Source organism: Pteronotus mesoamericanus, unplaced genomic scaffold, assembly GCF_021234165.1.
Source record: "Pteronotus mesoamericanus isolate MK-2021 breed Mesoamerican mustached bat unplaced genomic scaffold, CSHL_Meso_final scaffold_54, whole genome shotgun sequence".
Classification (NCBI taxonomy): domain Eukaryota; kingdom Metazoa; phylum Chordata; class Mammalia; order Chiroptera; family Mormoopidae; genus Pteronotus; species Pteronotus mesoamericanus.
In genome coordinates, this window is record NW_026555321.1 from 32917099 (window position 1) to 32935310 (window position 18212).

General features: G+C 46.2%; 1 protein-coding gene across 5 annotated transcripts in view; it reads left to right on the plus strand.

Moving 5' to 3' along the window:
* SRGAP3 (SLIT-ROBO Rho GTPase activating protein 3) overlaps positions 1 to 18212 on the plus strand; it is a 238718-nt gene that overhangs the window by 184919 nt on the left and 35587 nt on the right. For 3 of the 5 annotated variants that reach the window (XM_054595573.1, XM_054595574.1, XM_054595575.1), the window contains 4 exons: positions 2662 to 2689; positions 11642 to 11672; positions 12773 to 12833; positions 14539 to 14616. In XM_054595573.1, coding sequence (XP_054451548.1) covers positions 2662 to 2689; positions 11642 to 11672; positions 12773 to 12833; positions 14539 to 14616 — 198 coding nt within the window. Of the gene's footprint in view, positions 1 to 2661; positions 2690 to 5161; positions 5249 to 7597; positions 7701 to 11641; positions 11673 to 12772; positions 12834 to 14538; positions 14617 to 18212 lie in introns of all 5 variants that reach the window. The other 2 variants (XM_054595576.1, XM_054595577.1) reach the window with 2 other exon arrangements.

Sequence of the window (18212 nt, forward strand, 5' to 3'; positions counted from 1 at the left end):
GAATACATGGAGGCGGGCAATTTGGAACCAAAAGGAGGTCGAGCAGGAAACCCCCCCTAGGTCCCTTTGTGAGTCAAAGCTGCACAGTTGATTGCTGCCTGGAGGGGAATGATGTGCTTTATGGTCAGCGCAGGCCGCTGGCTCCCCGCTTTCAGGGGTTGCTATTGGCTCCTACTCAGGGTCTTGAGCCTACGTGATAATTTGCCTCAGATGGGTGTCTGTTAGGACTTTGCTCCAGACCCCAGACATATAATCAAATTAAGCAGAGCAAATTTGTTTTCCCTAACTTTCTACTTCTCTGCTTTGGTCTTTGGCTCCCAATTCAACCACCTTCAGTCATTCTTGTTACTGCTTGCGACTTTGGTCAGGAATTAAGGAATTGTGTGTTGATATGTTCTGAGTTCTATTTTCAGATCTCTATTACTCTCCTCTTCCCTTCATTTCTTTCCCTAGTCCCATTTAGCACTGTTTTCTGTAGAGAAAATAAATGCTCTGTTCTTTCTTTTTAAAAGTCTCTTTTTGTGAATGCTGCATGGGATTCTAGAGTCTAGAGGTGTGCTGTCCAATACGGTGGCCACTCAGCCATATGTGGTTATGGAACACTTGAAGCATGGCTAGTCTGAATGCAGATGTGTAAAATGAACACCACATTTCAAAGAATACCCCCCCCAAAGAATACAAAATAGCTTATTATTTTTTTACATTAATACATATCGAAATATTTTTGATATGTTAGGTTAAATACAATATATTATTAAAATTAATTCCACTGGTTTCTTTTTACTTTTTGTAATGTGGCTACTAGAAATTTGGCTTGCATTGTATTTCCATTGGCCAGCACTGGCCTAGAGGTTTTCTACTACCTGGTAAAAGAAATAAAGTACTGAATCATGCAACATGGAAGAACTTCCAAAGCATTATGCTAAGTGAAAGACGTCGTATGCAAAAGGCCACATATCTCATGGTTCCAAGTGTAGGCAATGTCCAGAATAAGCAGATATATAGAGACAGCGAGTGGATTAGGGGTTTCCAGGAGCTTGAGGTGAGAAGGGGAAGTGACGGTAAATTGGCACAAGGGGACTTTCTCATGTGATAGAATTGCTCTAAAACTGCATCGTAGGTGGCAGTTGCACAACTTTGAATATTAAGTAAAAATTACTGAATTTTACATTTCAAGTGGGTGAGTTTTATGATACGTAAATTATCTCTCAGTAAAACTGCTCAAAATAAAAGAGGGGGCAATGGGTATGAGTCTGGAATTCCAGGGAGAGGTGGGATCTGGAGGTAGATTAGGAAGTCCTCGGTAAGCATTTGAGATCACCCAGAGAGGCTCACAGAAAGAGAAGAGGATGGGATCCAACCGTGCATCCTGGGGGCCTTCCAACAGCTAGAGGTTATGGGTTGGGCAGATGAGGAGGAGACAAGAAGGGAAACTGAGGAATAGCCTGTAAGGCAGAAAGGACGCTTGGGAAGTGTGGAGCTAGGAAAATCAAGAGGAGAAAGCTTTATAAGAAGAAGGGAGCAATGAACTGAGTTGAATGGTGCTGAGAAGTCAAATAAGAACAAAAAAGACATTGGATTCAGCCCCACAGCGCCGCCACCTGCGGGGACCGGTGAGGAGAGAAGCCAGCTGCAGTGGGATGAGGGGAGGAGAGGCGGGGCCCTGAGCAGCTCCCTCGGGAAGCTCTGCTATGAAGGAGAACTGAGAACTGGATGAGATGTAGTTAGAGGGACAGATGGGGTCAAGGGGAGGTTGAAAAGCTAGGATATACATATCCAGAACATGTTCACACACTGAAGGAAATGATTCAGAAGGAAGGAGGTTGGTGATGCTTGAGAGAGGGAGACACTTGCAGGAACAGAGCTCCTGGGAAGGGTGGAGGGATGGGACCCAAAACACAGGCTCAGAGAGAAGGCCTGGGCTTTGGCAGAAACAAGGAGCTTCCTCGCAAGTACCAGCAAGTAGCAAGCGAATGGGTGGGTGCATGTAGGTGGGTGGGTCTCTTGGAGGCAACACCAAGACCCCATCTTACTGATTTCTTTTTTCCACTGAAGGAGGTGAGCAGGTCCTCAGCTGCGAATGGCAGTAGCAGGGTGGGAGGTGGGCAGCAGGGTTGTGGAACAGTAAGAAGGAATCTTGTTCCTGGTACACATTAGGGCCAGTCAATCTTTGTTGATATAAAGTAATTCATAGTATGGAGTTTTAATGTGGATAGACAGAATCACCCGGGGTGCTTGTTAAAATGTACATTCCTGGGTTATTATCTCAGAGATGCCAATTCAGGAGGCCTATGGGAGAGCCCAGAAATCTGCATTTTTAACAAAGGTCCCAGGTGATTCTGATGCAGTCAGCAGACTGCAGTTTGAGAATCACTGAAGAAATGTATGTGAACAATAACAAAATGTAGGTGAACACAGCCCTATGAATAGGAGACACTTCAGATTTGATAAAAGGCAGTTCTTTCCAGCAGACCGTAACTCAGGCATGATGTGGTTTTTCATTTCACAAATGATTAAGACCAGTTGGTTTTTGTTTTTAGAAAAACAAAAGGTATTTTCTGGTTAAAAAACAATAACTAAACATAAATATATACTTCTCTTTAAAGGTGGTTTCTGGTTAAAAACCAACAACTAAACATCAATATATACTTTCTTTTCCAGGGGAGAGAGCAGAATGTGGCACAACCAGGTAAGCGCTGGGTACTTGTTTTCTCTCACCTGTTGCCCTGAGGTGGGGAGTGGGAGGAGGTGTGAGGAGCAAGAGAGGAGAAGAAGGTGGAAGACAGACACTTGCAGAGAGCTCAGAGTGGCAAGGGTGTTCTTAGAGTGGGACAGCTCTTCACTGTTGCAAGGAAGTGATGTTTTTATGGCTGTTCTGCTGGGCTGCTGATGGGGAGCAGGCTTTCAGAGCTGCTATGGGTCAGTGGGGTATTTCCCGCCTCGAGTGTACTGTCCAGTGGGTGAGACAGTAACATACATTGCAGTGGCTGAGAGCAGACAGTAGGGGCCAGAGGCTGTGGAGTAGCTATTGACCTGCCTTCCCATCTGTTACATGGCTGCTGAGCAAACTGCCCAGCTGAGGCGCGGGGCCCAGCCTAGGGTCCCCATTTGCTAAGGCTTTGGATTTGGCTGGAATTGCGCATATCTGGGCACATGCATGCGCATACCCACATAAGCGTGCACGGACGCCCCTAATGCCCGCACCCTGGCTTTGGACTTCACCCGCACCTGGATGGGAGTCCCTTGTTGGGAAAATAACAAACGGGCAACCTCCGCTTTCTCTCCAGCTTGCTCAGTGTTACCCTTTGTGCCTTCCCCTGAGCAGACCAGAGCCAGTGAACACTTTCCACTTGGCAGCTGGTGGTAGATGTTTCAGCAACTGGACCCTTCCTCTACTTTCACAGAGTGTAGATTATATGCAACCCTGTCATTGCCCAGGTTGTTCCTTGGAGTCCATTTGTTTCAGAGTTCCCAGCAATAACTACCCTGTTGCCCAGCATGATTTCAGCCTTCCAGAGGCCTGCACTTTTCCATCACGGGACAGCTGAGAGCTATCTTTTGTCTCATTCTGGACCTAGTGACCTGATGACATCCTTTCCCCACAAATTCTTCCCCATGACTCAGAATCCTGGAAAGCTGTCGTGCTTGGCAAGAGGGAAGACGAACCCTCAACTCTCTGCTCATCTGGAAGGGAGTTGGCTGGGAAGAGGCTTGGAAAGCTCTGGGGTTTTCAAATCGCCGGGCCCAGGATGGTGGGGACTGGGGGCTCTCCAGAAGTTTAGCCTGTGCAGCTGTTCCTCTGGGCCCCGCGAGTCTCGAACAGCAGGATGATTCATAATGCGAGGCAGGAACCTCTGGCACAGGGGTCAACAGATATACACGGTCACTTTCTAAGAAACTTTTACAAACAAACCTCTTATTTATTTATTCATTTATTCATTCATTCATTCTGGCAAGAGGATGTTATCATAGTCCCCAAACAACAGAAGCCATGTTTTACACCCAAATTTGCAAATGGTGAAATAGATGGGTGATACATTGAGCTGTCCCTCACTCCCTCTGAATTCCTAGAATTTATGTGGGAGAAGATTGTTCCAGCAAGTTTCAGGAAAGAGCCTTAATCAATCCTTGGCCAGGTCCCAGGGTCTACCTCAGAGAAAAGTTGAGGTTTTTGTTTGTTTGTTTGTTTGTTTTTTTAATGAAGTCCACTGAGATGTTTTCTCCCACACCCTCTTAGACTGAGGCCTGAGAAACCAAAGCTAGGATTACCAGACCTCCCACTTAGACACACTGCACTCAATTGAAAACCCAGTCATCTGCACTCTGACCCTTGGCCATGGTCAAAGGCAACTTTGTTAGTAAACTAAAAGCTTCCCTTTACTTCCACAAATCATTTTTAACATGTTGTGCAATGAAATGTCAACTTAGTAATGGTTTCTAAGTTAATCTGAAAGGCCCTGGGTGAGATGTTTCTATACTGTGCCTCTCTGTATCTTCCATCGTTCCCTGTCCAAGGTTAGTGTCTTTGTGGATGACCATTTGTGCAGGTCCCCTCAGCCAAGTCACTGCTGTCCTTGTATAGGTGGAGCCATTTTTTGCACATGGGCTGCAACACATTATATTTTTCTTGCACTTAAAACCTTACCTTATAATTGCCCAAATTCATAATAACCCTGTAATTTAGGCTGAACAGACACAATAATGCACTTGAAAAGTATATGGTAAATGTCAAAGCCAGATGAAAATATAAGGTTTGATTATGATTATTCAAACTTAAGACTGGCTTCCCTAACCCAGGTTGATTTGCCCCTGTGTGACTGGAGATTTCTGTCCAAAAAATGCAACCCAATGCACACCCACACACAGCCTCCAAGAGCCTGACCACCATTGAATTACAATATTGCTGCCATTTTGGATGTTGACACCCATGTGTATTGGGTTGTCTAGGGAAGACTCTAGTCACTGTCCTTTCAGTCACAGAATGATTCTGAGGCCAAGTCCTGTGTTGCCAACATTTGTTTATTTTCATCTTGGTTGAAACGCAGAAAGGGGACATTGGTCTCTGGTTTCTCTTTCTTCCTCTCTATGGCTTTCTCTGTTCCTGTTTTCCCTGCTTCTCTTTTTTTTTTTTTTTTTCCCTTTTTGCTCTGCAACTGAGCAGCAGAAGAGATGGAAGGCTTAGGCTGCCCCACTTTCCTTGGCTGAGCTGCCCCCCTGCTCCCCACTTTGTGCCCCACCCAGCATTTCAGTAAGTCGGTATCTATTTGGTGTCATGCAAAGTTGGGATAGCTACGTTTCCTTGTCAGAGATTCCAGGCAGGGCCCAGAGCACCCTACCAAGAAAGAAATTTCAGTGTGATTCCAGCAGTCCTTTGCTTTCTGGATTGGGTAGGAGAAATGGGAAAAAGTATCCTATTTTTCCTTTATTTCATTTTGTAAACTCAAAAGAAAAAAATCTTTAGGACTTATTTTCAGGAAATGAGCACCAGGACTTTTTGATACTAGGTGTCCAACACCTGTATTAAAAGTTTCTACTCTTGCTGGCCATGGGAGTTTAATAAATAATTTAATGCTACTACTGGATATCCTGTGATAAAATCAATTTCCCAATTTGCACTACATTCCAATGACCTTGGGCATGTTTCTTAATCTCTCATCAGCCCATTTGCCTTATGTCTAAAGTGGGTTTAATAATTCTTACCTAACTCACAGGGTTGTTGTGAGGGTATCATACTATGTGAGATAAGGAACTGATCTGAGAATGTTCAGAAACGGAAACCCAAAACACTGTGAGAAATAGGTAGCAAAGTTGCTATCTTTAAGTTATTCCTAATTATAAGACTTGAAACCTATGGCCTTGTGTCACATTTTTTGGCAATTTCTTTTAGAATTTGAAAATTCAAAAGCAGATTCATTGTGAGAAATACCAGCCCCATACATCCACATCCTCCAAAAATAAGTAACTTACAAAAAAAAAAAAATGACATGGACTTAGCTAACCGAATTGACAAAAGATCCAAGATGGGCTTGAAATAATCTTGCCTGTTGTTTCATTTCAAAATTTTGATCTGTGCTGTTATTTTGGTTCCAATGTTTGGGTGGCATGATATTTGGATTCAGCTGTGTCTTTGCCCATGCATGTCCTGGAGCTAGCAGCATTTGCTCAATACTCAAACGCCAAGAGGTTGGTTAGAGGTTCCAGGATGGCCAGGCTCTTGAGGGGACACTCACAAGGCCAGTGAAAAGAGGCAGTATGACTGTCATTCACCTTGGTTGGCTCCCAAACCCATAAGATTTCTTGCTCATTTACAGAACTCAGTCAAGACTTGGGGACCAGGTCTTCGCTTGTCATGTGTGGACCTTATCTGTGCCTGGCTGGGCCCCTACTTGTTGCTTCCCAAATTGTGTACCAAGCCATTTGAAAATGAACTGCCTCTTTGGGTGAGGGGCCCTCCTCCTAACCTCAGAGCCCTTTGCTCTTGAAGGCTGGAAGCATTGAGTCAGGCCAACCTGGGTGGCGAAAGATGAGCAAATAAGCCAACACAGGCATATGCATGGTGAACAACTCTGGAAACTGGTCCAGTGCTTGTGGCTGTTTCACTGTTCCTGGGGAACTGTGGTGCGGTTTCCCCTCCCTGTGGCCAAGAGTGGAGCACAGGGAATGGAGATCCTAAAGCAAAGCAAGACACTTTCAACCTGACCCCATGGGTCCTCTGCTGGCAAGGGTTAATGGGAGGGGTGAGTCTTTGGCTGGAAATGAAGTAGAGCCCTGAGGCTCCATGGCTGCTCAGTGGGGAAAATCTTGGATTTGGAGCCGAAGAGGCCTGGGTTTAGGGCTTGGCTCAGCCAGTTCCCCTTTCTAGGTCTTAGTTTTTGCCTTTTTAAAATGAGGCCATACATACAGGATTGAGTTTATGTTAAGTGTGGTAATGGATCTGAAAGCACTTTAATCGAAGTGTACTTGACTAAAGAACAGGATATAATCGTCATCCTGGGTCACCCCAGGACCCCAAAGAAGCTGCAGCCTCCCTCCTGGCATCAGTTTCTTCATCTCTAAAATGAGAATAATAATTGTCTGGCTCTTAGATCAATGAAATAAAGATTAGTCAAGTGCATTTGAAATGCCAAGAGGCATTAGGAAGATCAGTACCCTGGTACATTGGGAGTTGACACTTGGTGATAAATTGAAGCCAAAATAATGAAAATTAACCCTTCCAATCATCTTTGGAAGTCTCTTGCTTTCTCAGACTACAGATTACATCTCTCTCCCCTGATTCCCCCTCCATCTGGTCAGCTTTGCAGGATGACAGCCTCTGATTGGAGATTCAGTGATTTCATGGACATGAACTATTTCCCCTCTATGATATAGAACACATTTATGTTATACGAGTGTTGCTGCAGCCTGACATTGTGGGTTAATTAAGAGCCCCCAAACATCCAAAGGCCTTCAGATGGAGCATTGGACAGCAATGTGCTGGGGGTTCAGGGGCTTCCATTTGCATTTTGTGTTCTCCCATTGTGGGTTTTAAGAGCGTCTTTCCCAGTTGTATGTTTACATTGGTTGCTTTCTTGATTTCTTTTGTTCCGTTTTCCCCTAGGCCCCCCTGTCTTCCCCCTAAACCACAGAAAATGAGGAGACCTAGGCCTCTCTCAGTGTGTAGCCATAAACTATTTAACGGCTGTATGGAAGCGTTCATTAAGGTACTTGCTGGGGAGCCACAGAGTCCGCGAATGCGCCCAATGTAATGGCAGCCTTCCTCCACCTCCTCCCCTCTGCCAGCGTTCCTGCCCCTACCTATCAGAACTTTCCTTCTGTGCCCTTGGCCAGGCCCTCTGGCAAACTAGTTCCTCCCTGCAGCCGGCGCTTAGCTTTGGTGAGGGCTTCTAATCAGAGCTGCTTTTGTCTTTGACCAGTTGCTCCTAAGTGCCTTCCTGTGAGTCTCAGGGGTAAGATCATGAAGCAACCCAGTGAAGCCCAGGTGGGGCTGAAATGCCAGGGCAGTGGTCCCTGCCAGCCCTGCTTTGTTGCTTCAGGAACTGTGGTCCTCACTAGCCAAAGGGACAGTCAGAGAAACCCACTACCTTGCTTTATACCCACATCTTCCAAGAGGAGCTTGGTTGGAAGAAACACAAAGAAAATCCCTGTAGGCAACAGTGAGATTTTAACTTTTTAGTTAAGAATATACCAGCAAAAGAAACATAAAATTTGTATGAAAGAACACCTTCCTACCTAGTTTTACTTCTTATTGGGAAGTTTGGGAGGAGGGAGAGAAGCTGAGGCAGTCCCTATAGAATTCCTGGTTAACCCTTTACACCTTAAACTAAAAACAAAAGCATTTCAGCTAGGTGAGTTCTCTTTTCTTGCTTCTTGGATGCCAAGGGTACAGATCAAGCCATCCCAGGTAGAATGGCTCAGGCAAATTCAGATGGTGATGGAGTTGAAAAGGACAGAAGGTGGGGGAGAGACTGAAGAAGGGGAGGTACATTCTTAACATCAGCGAGGGGGAGCAAGAGAGAACGTCCCTGCCAGTTATTCCAGAGCTCACCACCATCCAGTGAAGACACTTTCTGCAAAAAAAAAGCAGACTGGTGTCAATCAGGGGAAAGTAAAGGCTCTCGGGCTTTGCCGGCAGTTTTGGAGCAGTGGAGGCTCCCTGCCCTGCCCTCTCTCCTCCACCCTCAGGGTGCACACAGGACTTGCGGAGCGGGCGGGGGTCGGCAGCATGCCTGGATCTCAGGTGTGTCTCTGCCTGTGGGCTGAGTCCTGGGGAAAGGACAGTGGGGCACAAGGGGAGACTGCCCAAGTAGGGAACCGGGGGGCTGCTTCAGGATACCTCGGAAGAGTGAGACATGGAGGGTCCCAAAAGGTGGGGTGCTGCTGAGTGCGTCAGGAAAGAAGTACTATTTGGAGCTGTCCTTGAGTGAGCACTTTGCCATCCCATAGGCCACGGGAAGATGAGGCTGTGTCAAAAGGGTCCTTCTTTCTTCAGCCTTCCTCTTCGCCCTGACAGAACTTCATCTTGGACCTCAGAAAAGCCACTCTCCATTACTGAGCTGGGACTGAAAGGCCTGTGAGCTATTCTCCCTGACCTCAAGGAGCTAATAGTGTCAGTCAGGAGGATTTCAACAGAGAAAGAGGAAAGTGTAAGGTGATTCAGATGAACGCTTCGTGAATTATCCCCATGGAAACACGTTCTGTGTGAGCTTAGAGAAGAAGAGCTATGAGCACTAGGGCACAAGAGTTTTCAGTTGGAGGCAGGGGAGGGAGTGCTGAAGGAAAGGCAGGAATAAAACAGAGAAGAGAAGGAGCGAGGAGACCCTGAAAGAAGGAAGAACATGAATGAAGGCTCGCATAGACAGGACGCCTTCTCTAATTTGCTCAGCTCTTTGGAAATGGATGATCAGTGAGAATACGTGGAAGGAGCTAACTCTTACCTGATAGGATTGAAACATTAGGTGTTCTGTCTAATGAAATAGGCTACACGTTTGTGCCTATCTAGTTATCTGACTTCGTTCCTCCTGACAAACACACGAGAACTTCTGCAACCATATGAGAGTTTGTCCTTTGGAGGTGATCACCTTGGGCAGCTACATTCTTATATATCTAAAATATAAGCTATATATCTAAATATATATTGTAGCTGTTGCTTCAGTTAGCCAGTCTTCCTTAGAGCTTGTAGCATGGCCTTTGTCAAGGGTGCCAAACTTTGCATTACAATGAACACCCTGGTCCTTCAAAGCTCAGCTTTGCCGTGCACTGGAGAAACAAAATGGCAAAAGGCACATGCTAGAGTGGGGCTGGTGGGCTGGCTCTGAAAAGAGCCCCCAGTGAGGGACACCCCAGAGCACCAATCTGTGGCTCATTGTTGGAATAAGTGCACAGCCTCCTAAGGGAACTATTTGACTGAAAATGAAATAGGTATGTTTGTTAAATGATTGCATTTCTGTAAGTTATACTGTACTTATACCACATACCTTAAGTGCAGTTCAGCACACTTCTGCACACCTGTGAGCTAGACAGTATGTAGACAAGATTGCATACAGCATGGTCTTACTCTCAAGGATTATTAATTTCCAGAAAATGAACAGGCAGTAAAATATGGTAAATTCTTCTACATCTGTGAACAGAATTTCATTTTCTCTTATGATTCACATGTTATCTGGGAGAACATTCTGCACAGACTTAGAATCCCCAACTTTGAAATGCCAGACCTGTAAAAGTCGTCCAACAAAATAACATCACTGGGACTCCATGAATGTGAGGGTTTAAAGGGACAACAAAGCATCTCCAAGTTAAGGAGGACAGATAAATGCGTTGGAGTTATGGAATCAATTTCTAGAGCTCTACCTGAATTGACCTTTTTCAAAATCCTTGATTTTTTTTCTCCTCTCAGGTAGAAACCCACTTTTTATTATAAATTTTGCAGCCTAGGAAGTCTGCCCCTGGGACAGAGGGGGAGTTCATTTCTATAAAATGAGAATGGTAATTACCTACCTGTTGAGTGTGTGATACTGTTAGCACAAATGAGCTGAGAGACGCCATGTTTCTAGAGCACTGCCTGGCACATAGCAAACTCTGTGGAAGCGTTAGCTATTGCTGTTGCCATTCGCCATTAGGAGATTGATCCCAGAGCCCCATCTGATCAGGCTGTTTGCTCAGTCCTAGGATTCAGGTAGGTTTAGCCAACATATGATAATTCCAGTTTTCGAGATGCCAGCGACTGGGCAGATGACACTACTTAGAAGGTGTATATCCTCCAGTTTCTCAGTTCAGCCTCCTCAGAAGCCTGGATGAAACATAGCACCCTGCCCTGCTGCACTTAGAGGAAGAAAGAACAAGAGAGTGCTCCCCTGCCAGTGGAAATCTGCAGCTTCAGTGACTTTAGTGAAAACTAAGGCAATGTCCTGAAGGTGTTCTTACTCTCTACTGCCCTCCCTCCCCTGGGCCTTTCTCAGCCTCTGGGTTCCCTGAGGTGTTCTCAGCACTAGTGTGAGGGCCCAGGGTAGGAAGGAGAGAAAAGCCTTGTGGAGACCCAGGAGAAACTCCCCAAGCTGTTTGGTAGGAAAGCTAGGAAGCTGTTTGAAACTTGGAATCCTGTTGGGACTTATCCAGAGGACATGTGATAAACATGATCTTGATACAATTAGCTTTTTACCAGGAATGAGGTTTCCTGAGCTGAATTCCAGGGACAGTCTTGCAGCAGACACAGGGAGGTGTGCTTCTCTCCTTTTTGTAGGTAGCTGGGGGTAACATCAAGGGGTCTTAGGTGGTCTCCAGCCCATTGGTGAATGAATAACCTCTGTATTGAGGAGAAGCCAGTATGGGGATGAGGAAAGGGTTCAGTGCACACTGTTCCTGCACTTTGACAAGGACCAAAAGAGGCTCCTACATCACCTGGTGTCCAAGGCAGCCATACTGGAAGGCTGGCTAGGGCGGGGTCCAGAACCCCCTCGAGGCCCTGAGATGCGGGGAGCCCCCACCCCGGGCCGGCTGGCCGGCAGTCTCCCCAGGACCCTTGCTGGCTGCCATTGCATTTTGGCGTTCACGGACTCTGAAGGATCTGCTTACTCTAACTGATCTTACTCCTGCATAATCTTTTCTTTTTCTCCTGCTCTGCTGCCTGTTTATTTTTTGTTATCAGAGGAAGAAGAAATGCTCGAACCAGGAACCAGGTATTTACTAGCAAGGTCCGTTAGCCCCATTTAGCCGGATGAAACCTGTCTTTAGTACTGATTTCTAGAAGAGGGCCCACCTTGCCTGTTGCCAGGAGATGTACTTTATCATTCTCTCCCTGACCATAGCTAATGAAGGAAAGAATTCACAGGTGGGGTGTGAAGAAGCCACGAAAGCACCCAAATGCCCTTTATAAAAGCATATTGCATATGCCTTATTGTTTCCTCACCTTCTGAGGAGGCTAGTAATTTAGTATGACCCCTTTTAAAGAAAGTTTTAAGAAGATTTTACGCTCTTTAGTGACCTGACATAGCAGAAAGGCCAACCAGTTGCAGAATCCAAAAGAAAATTATCCCTTGCCCAGCCCTTGTGGCCATGGGCCAGCCTAAGAAGATGTAATTGAAAAATACCTTCACACCCCAGAAGCCTATGCTCAGAACTGCATCTTATTCAGCCTATTTGACTAAGGTTGACCACTCAGTGGTCAAGGGCTGACGTAAGCTGTTTCTAGAGCCTTTATAACACATTTCCTGTTCAGCAAAGTATCTGGATGCTTAGGTTGTGACAGCCTGAGTAGAACTGGTTGTCCCTTCCCAGAGCTCAAAAGGAGGCCTGAGGCCAGCCTTGCTTCTCCCATAGTGTGTCCTCCTTAATTCTGGTATCAGGTACTGCAGCCCTAGGAGGAGTCCTTGATGCTGCTTTGTTTTATCCCTGAGCACTGGGAGAATAGGGCTGAGCAGGGGCAAAGTGGAGCGGGAGGCAGAGAACTGTCCACGGGCAGACTATACCCCCTCCACGCAGCAGGTTCCCTCTTCTTTCCAATTGCCCACCAAGCCTCCTGAGCCCTGATTCCTTCCCAGCTAAGTAAGAAGACAGAGCATTTCTTTAAAATTACCATAGCTATGCCTTTTTCTGCATATAACTGAAGACTTTGTATTTTAACTGTTTGTGGAGACTTTAGGATTAGCAGTTCCTTGCTTGTTTTCCTACTAATCTGATGGTACTAATATTCTGGCTTGAGTTTATAATCTGTATTTGCAATGTCTGTTTTCCTGTGGTGGTTGTCAAACCCAATAAAACTCACAATTTTTTTCTTAAGGATTCGGGACAAGCTATACCACTTGTAGTTGAGAGCTGCATCCGATACATCAATTTATACGGTAAGCTCAATCGTGGGGCAGCATTTTCAGCTCTGTCCAGAATAGGCGCTAGGCTGTGCTCATAGGAAATGAGATTCTAACTCATCTGGAAGACTTCCCTGTCACTGCGCCGCAGAACAGCTGCTCTTCTGAATGCTATCTTTTGAGACTTGTGTGTTGGGGTAAGAAAAGCAGTGGCGAGAAGACCCAGGAACTAGGAAAATTGAGGAGCAGGGAGGACAGGGACGGAGGGAGCATTTTAGCTCCTTTCTCACTCCCAGCCGAGAGCTCTGCTTTGAGCACCAAATGCAGTTGGCCAGTCAGTCAGTTAATACTGCAAGTTTGTAGTAAGATCCATGAAGGAAATATAGTGTCTAGGATTTCCTAACCATGGTATTCCCAGTACTTAACTTGTACTTCCATCAATTCATTTATTCATTCCTCCAGAAGTATTTTTTTAGAGTGCATAACAGGCACTGTTTTGAATGATGGGAATACAGGCTTCTACAAAGTACTGGTAAAGTACCAGCCATAGGTAGCTTACATTACCAGTTTGAAGGGCAAGGAAACAAACAAGCAGAGAAACAAATAGTGTGATTTCAGGTATTGATATTGCCAAAAAAAACTAATAAAGAGAGAATGGAGTGGCTAGAGGGGGGCAGGGCTGGTTTGACTGAGGTGGTGAGGAGAGATCTCTCCGAGGGGGTAATTAAGACTCCAGGGCCCTTCAAGACTCTACTGAGTAGAGGAAGCCAGCCATGCAGCCCGGATGGAGAGAAGGGCCCCTCATATGGGACAAAGGCCAATGTGACTGGACAAGAATGGGCCAGTGACATAGTGTGGAAAGTCAATACTGGTTAATGAAATAAATAAGCGTTTGTTGAGCACGTGCTATGTACAAACCAGACTTTGATGACAGCCTGCCTTTTAAGAGTAAACACTTCCCTAAATTATAATGTGGAGAGTTGTTTTATATAGAAAAATTGAATCCCAGGGAAATGATCAGAGCCTTCCCCATTTCTTCCCATTTAAGAGAAGGGAGGCCCTTCAGTTCCCTCAGTCCTATAGATTGCTGTTAGGTCAGCTGTCAGGGTCTCCTTTGTTCTGGCCTTGTAGAAACTTAAGAAAATGTGATTGCTTTTCTTTAATAATTTAATCTCGCCTAAATTCCTTGATCCCAGGTCTGCATGTTCTTTAGCTTTTCTTGAAGGAAAAAAAATGTCTGTGTTAGGGGAGGGAAGGATTGAGGCAGTGGTATTGATCCTTCTTGTTCAAAATCTCTGTGGCCATTCCTCTCAGACAGCATTTATAAACTTGGGCAAAGGTCCTTGGTGCCAGTGCAGCTGGTAAACTCGGTAGCAGTGTGCACTGACCAGTTATTTGCCTGAGCCAACTTATTGGTTAAATTGGACACTATCCACAGATTCAGTCTTGATATAAATTTCTTATGGCCTTTTCCTCCAAGCCCAGACAAGAGACACAGACATATGAAGCCGGATGTGCCTGAGTCTTTTGGTCAGCCGGAGCTTATTGCAAAGGCTATTCTGGGCTTCTGCCTTCATTGAGAATGACTGTCTGATAGAGGATGGTGGGAGAAAGAGGCAAGCAGTGGGGTGAGTCATCAAAGTTCCCACTGGTATGATGAGCTCAAGGCCTCATGGCATTTTTCTCTTTCTTTTTTTGCCTTTTTTGTTGTTGTTGTTACTGGTTTTTTTTCCCCCTATAGGACTCCAGCAGCAAGGGATCTTCAGAGTGCCAGGATCTCAGGTTGAAGTCAATGACATCAAAAATTCCTTTGAGAGAGGTAGGTGCAGAGTGACCACCTCTAGCCTGTGACCAGAGGGAGCCAGGGTGGGTGATAGCACAGGGCTTAGAGCCAGTGGTGTGCAGAGCTGGCTTGTATCAACATCTCTTTCCAACTTTGCCTTCAGCAACTTCACTTTGGTAGCTTGAAATCAGCCACAGTGGGAGTATTTACACCACAGAAATTGGCAAATACTAAGATCTTTTGTTTTTCTTTTTCCCCTCCAATGACCTAGCTGTTAAACCTTTGCCAATGCACATGGCGGGCCGCATGGTGGTTGCTGGGAAAGAGGGCCTTGTAAAACACTCTGGAAGGGTTATGAGAGTCTACTGTGTTTTAGAGAAAAGCTGGAAAAGCATAGATAACACTGAGTGGCTGTTAGGATATCCTAGTTCTTAATTTTCCGTGTAGTATTTTCGGCAAAGCTGCACATTGGCAGGAAGAGACCGTGCACTCCTCCTACCCTCGGTGAGGTCGCCCAGCTCTCATGTTGGTTAACCAAGGGTATAGAAGCTTATTGGAAATGAAGTTACCACCAGAATAGGAGCACATGTGACTTATTCAGTATAGCTTCTCTTGGTCTCAGAATCCCTGATGGGGACAAACAGATGGCTGCTGACAGGGTCCATGCAAAGTAAGGAGTCCCCGGGTCTTCATCCACCTCTACCTTTTTATACTAGGTGCTTGCCTTGCATCCTAAGTAATATCTTTGCCTCCAGTTTACCAGCGTTTTGGAAGGATAACATCTCCATAGTCGACTCCTGTTAACTTTCATTTATGACTTTTTTCTCTGAATGGTTTTTATATTAAGTTTGGTCTGAGGACCCAAATCCCAAACCCATTTCTCAGCAGTAGATCACATCTCAATTTACAAAGTACTTTTTAACCCATTGTTCTAACAGCCTTGGGAGGTATATGGTTTGTACCTATTGGATGTGCTCTGAACAGGCCTCCCCCTTTAGGGGTCCCAGCTTTAGGATTCTCCCTACTTATTACCGGGCTTCCCCTGGAGGGGCTGCCTCCTCTGCACACTCGCCCCCTCCCTAACCTCCCAGTTCCACCCGGAGGTCTAGTTCAGGATGGAGGAAGCATTCTGCCAGTCCCAGGTGGTCACCACCATAGCCCCCAGCACAGACCTCCAAGGCCCTAGGCACTTTGCCTTGCAACCTGGTGTAGAGAGCAGGATTTGACTGGATGGGACACTCAGTGGCCTCCTAGGGTCCAGGGGAGCTTAATTTCCAGGGTGCATTCCAGGATCTTGGGCACTCAGAGACAGAAAGCCCCAGAATTCTCCTGCTCCAAACCCCTACTCTTTATGTATCCATCCATTCATCCACTCGACCAGCATGCATTGAGCCCTACACTGTGCTAGGTAATGGGCTAGGGCCTGAAAACCCAATAGGAACAAAAGACAGTCACTGCTAGTGTGAGAGCACAGGTAGCATGACCGTGCAATGAGGGAGGAAGCACTGGGTAGCATGCCCAGCTTGGATGGAGCTGCGAGGAACGGCAAAGCCCAGGAAGGCTTCCTGGGGAAGGAAATGCCTAAGCTGAGCTTAAAGAGTAAGAGCCAGAGAAAGGGGATTCCACACCCAGAGAACAGCATATGCAAAGGCCATAAAGTAACAGGTACCTCCCATCAGCATCCCTGATGGAAGTGCCATTCATCATTCCCTGAGTTTCTCTTGACAACACTGGATGGCCCAATCCAGAGCTTTGCTTCTTCATTTCTGCAGCTCCTTAGCGCCCCTGCTGCCTTGTGTTCATTGTAAATGAACAGAGACATGGTCCGGAGCCTTGGCTGCTCCCATCCTCCTAGGCCCATCCCATTATATAGAATTCCTTGAGTCTCACATGGGTAAACTCACTGCATGGTGCCTCCAGCCTGGTGAGCACCCCACGCTGGCATTTTCCTGCTTCCCTTTGTCTTGTAAGTAACCTCGTGCCAGGCAGCCAGGCCCTAAGCCTGCCCTAGAAGCACTGCTTTCTTTCCTTCTTGAATGTGATTTTCTAAGTTTAGCACCTTCTGTCACTTGCTTGGGTGCCTTGCAGGGGTGACATGAAATAAAGAATTCTCTGTTCCTAACAAGCTTTAGACCACCCCATGCAGAGCCCTGCTGGGCAGAGATCACCTGACCCAAATCTCAACTGCAAAAAAATGTTTTCTGCTTTTTCTTTGCATCACGTATACAGTTAGCTCCTTTCTCTCTCTCTCTCTCTCTGCCATTACCAAGTGAATCTCATTCTCTCGCCAGCCTGGTCCTTCTGCTCCACCTGAGCCTACAGTGAAGCATGGCTTATTTTAGAGGAGTCATTCCTGGTATGTCTCTTTACAGAAAAATCGTTCCTGGTTCCTCGGGGCTGGCCAGTGCCCAGATTTCTCATTCACTCTTTTCTGTTTCTTGATGCACACCAACCAGCTGCCCTGGGTTAGGCTCCTTACCCAGCTGATCCCTGGGGTCACCTCCTCCCACCTCTCCTGAAAACCCTCCGTGTTCCTCCATGTCCCCCTCTGTCCTCCTCCCCACAAAACACAACAACCAGGTGGCCAGAACTTGCACAGGGCTCAGCATTTCTCTTCTTGCCCACCCTAACATATGATCAAACTTTCTCTCCAGAATCAGTACATTGTATGTTTTTCCTTTCTTCCTTTTATATTTTTTTAAATTCAAATCCCCAATCCCTCTGCCAGTCCCTGACCTTTGTTCTGAGCGTTGGGTCTTTCTCCTTCCTGAACACCCTTCTTTCTCTGGAGCAGAAGTTCTTGCCTACATTTCTTGCAATACTGTTGAGAGAAACAGCTGTCTCTTTTCCTTAACCTTCTGGAAAGTCTTTCTTGGCTTATTAGTTGTAAACCCACTTTCTATTTCTTCTGACATGAGTCAACCAGAGTTTTAGTTGGGATTATTATTATTATTATTGTTGCTGTCAATAAATCTTAACCTCACCCCTCAAGTTCTGAGATCTTCTTGTAATCTTCTGGCAAAGTGAAGGAGAAAACATCACAAAAAGGCAGGACTCCACAGCTGTTCCTTGGAGAGCGCTGTGGCTTGCTGTTGTCTCCCAGGCCACTTTTCCACCTCTCTGTTCCCCTCACAAACCGATCCATGTCCTCTTTGTACATCGAGATGAGGGAGCTTCCAGTGGTCTCCCCTATGCAGAGAGTGGTTGGAAAGGAACCCAATGACCCTTTCTCCCTGCACAGATCAAGACAGGGTTTGGAATTGGGGCTAAAGTCACGGCCTCCAGGGTCTGACACATTCTAGCCTCAACCTGGCCCTTCTGAGACTATTTCTTGCCCCAGGAGGAGGGGTGTGACCCAGAAACATGGGGGGAACTGTCATGTTGAGTAGCCTCAGGAGGGGCTTGCATGGAACTGTGGCCACAGAGAACTGCCCTTGTGAGCAGACCACCTTACACATTTCCTGCCATGCCCCGTCCAGCAGCAAGTTTCCCTGGGGCCTTAAACACACACCGTGTGTTCATACTCTGCCCTGGACACAGCCCTTAACATCTTTGGCAATGCCCAGGTGGCCTGGCTGAAAGTCAGCTATAGGCAGGGCCATCTGGTAGCAATTCTAGTTCCTCCAGCACAT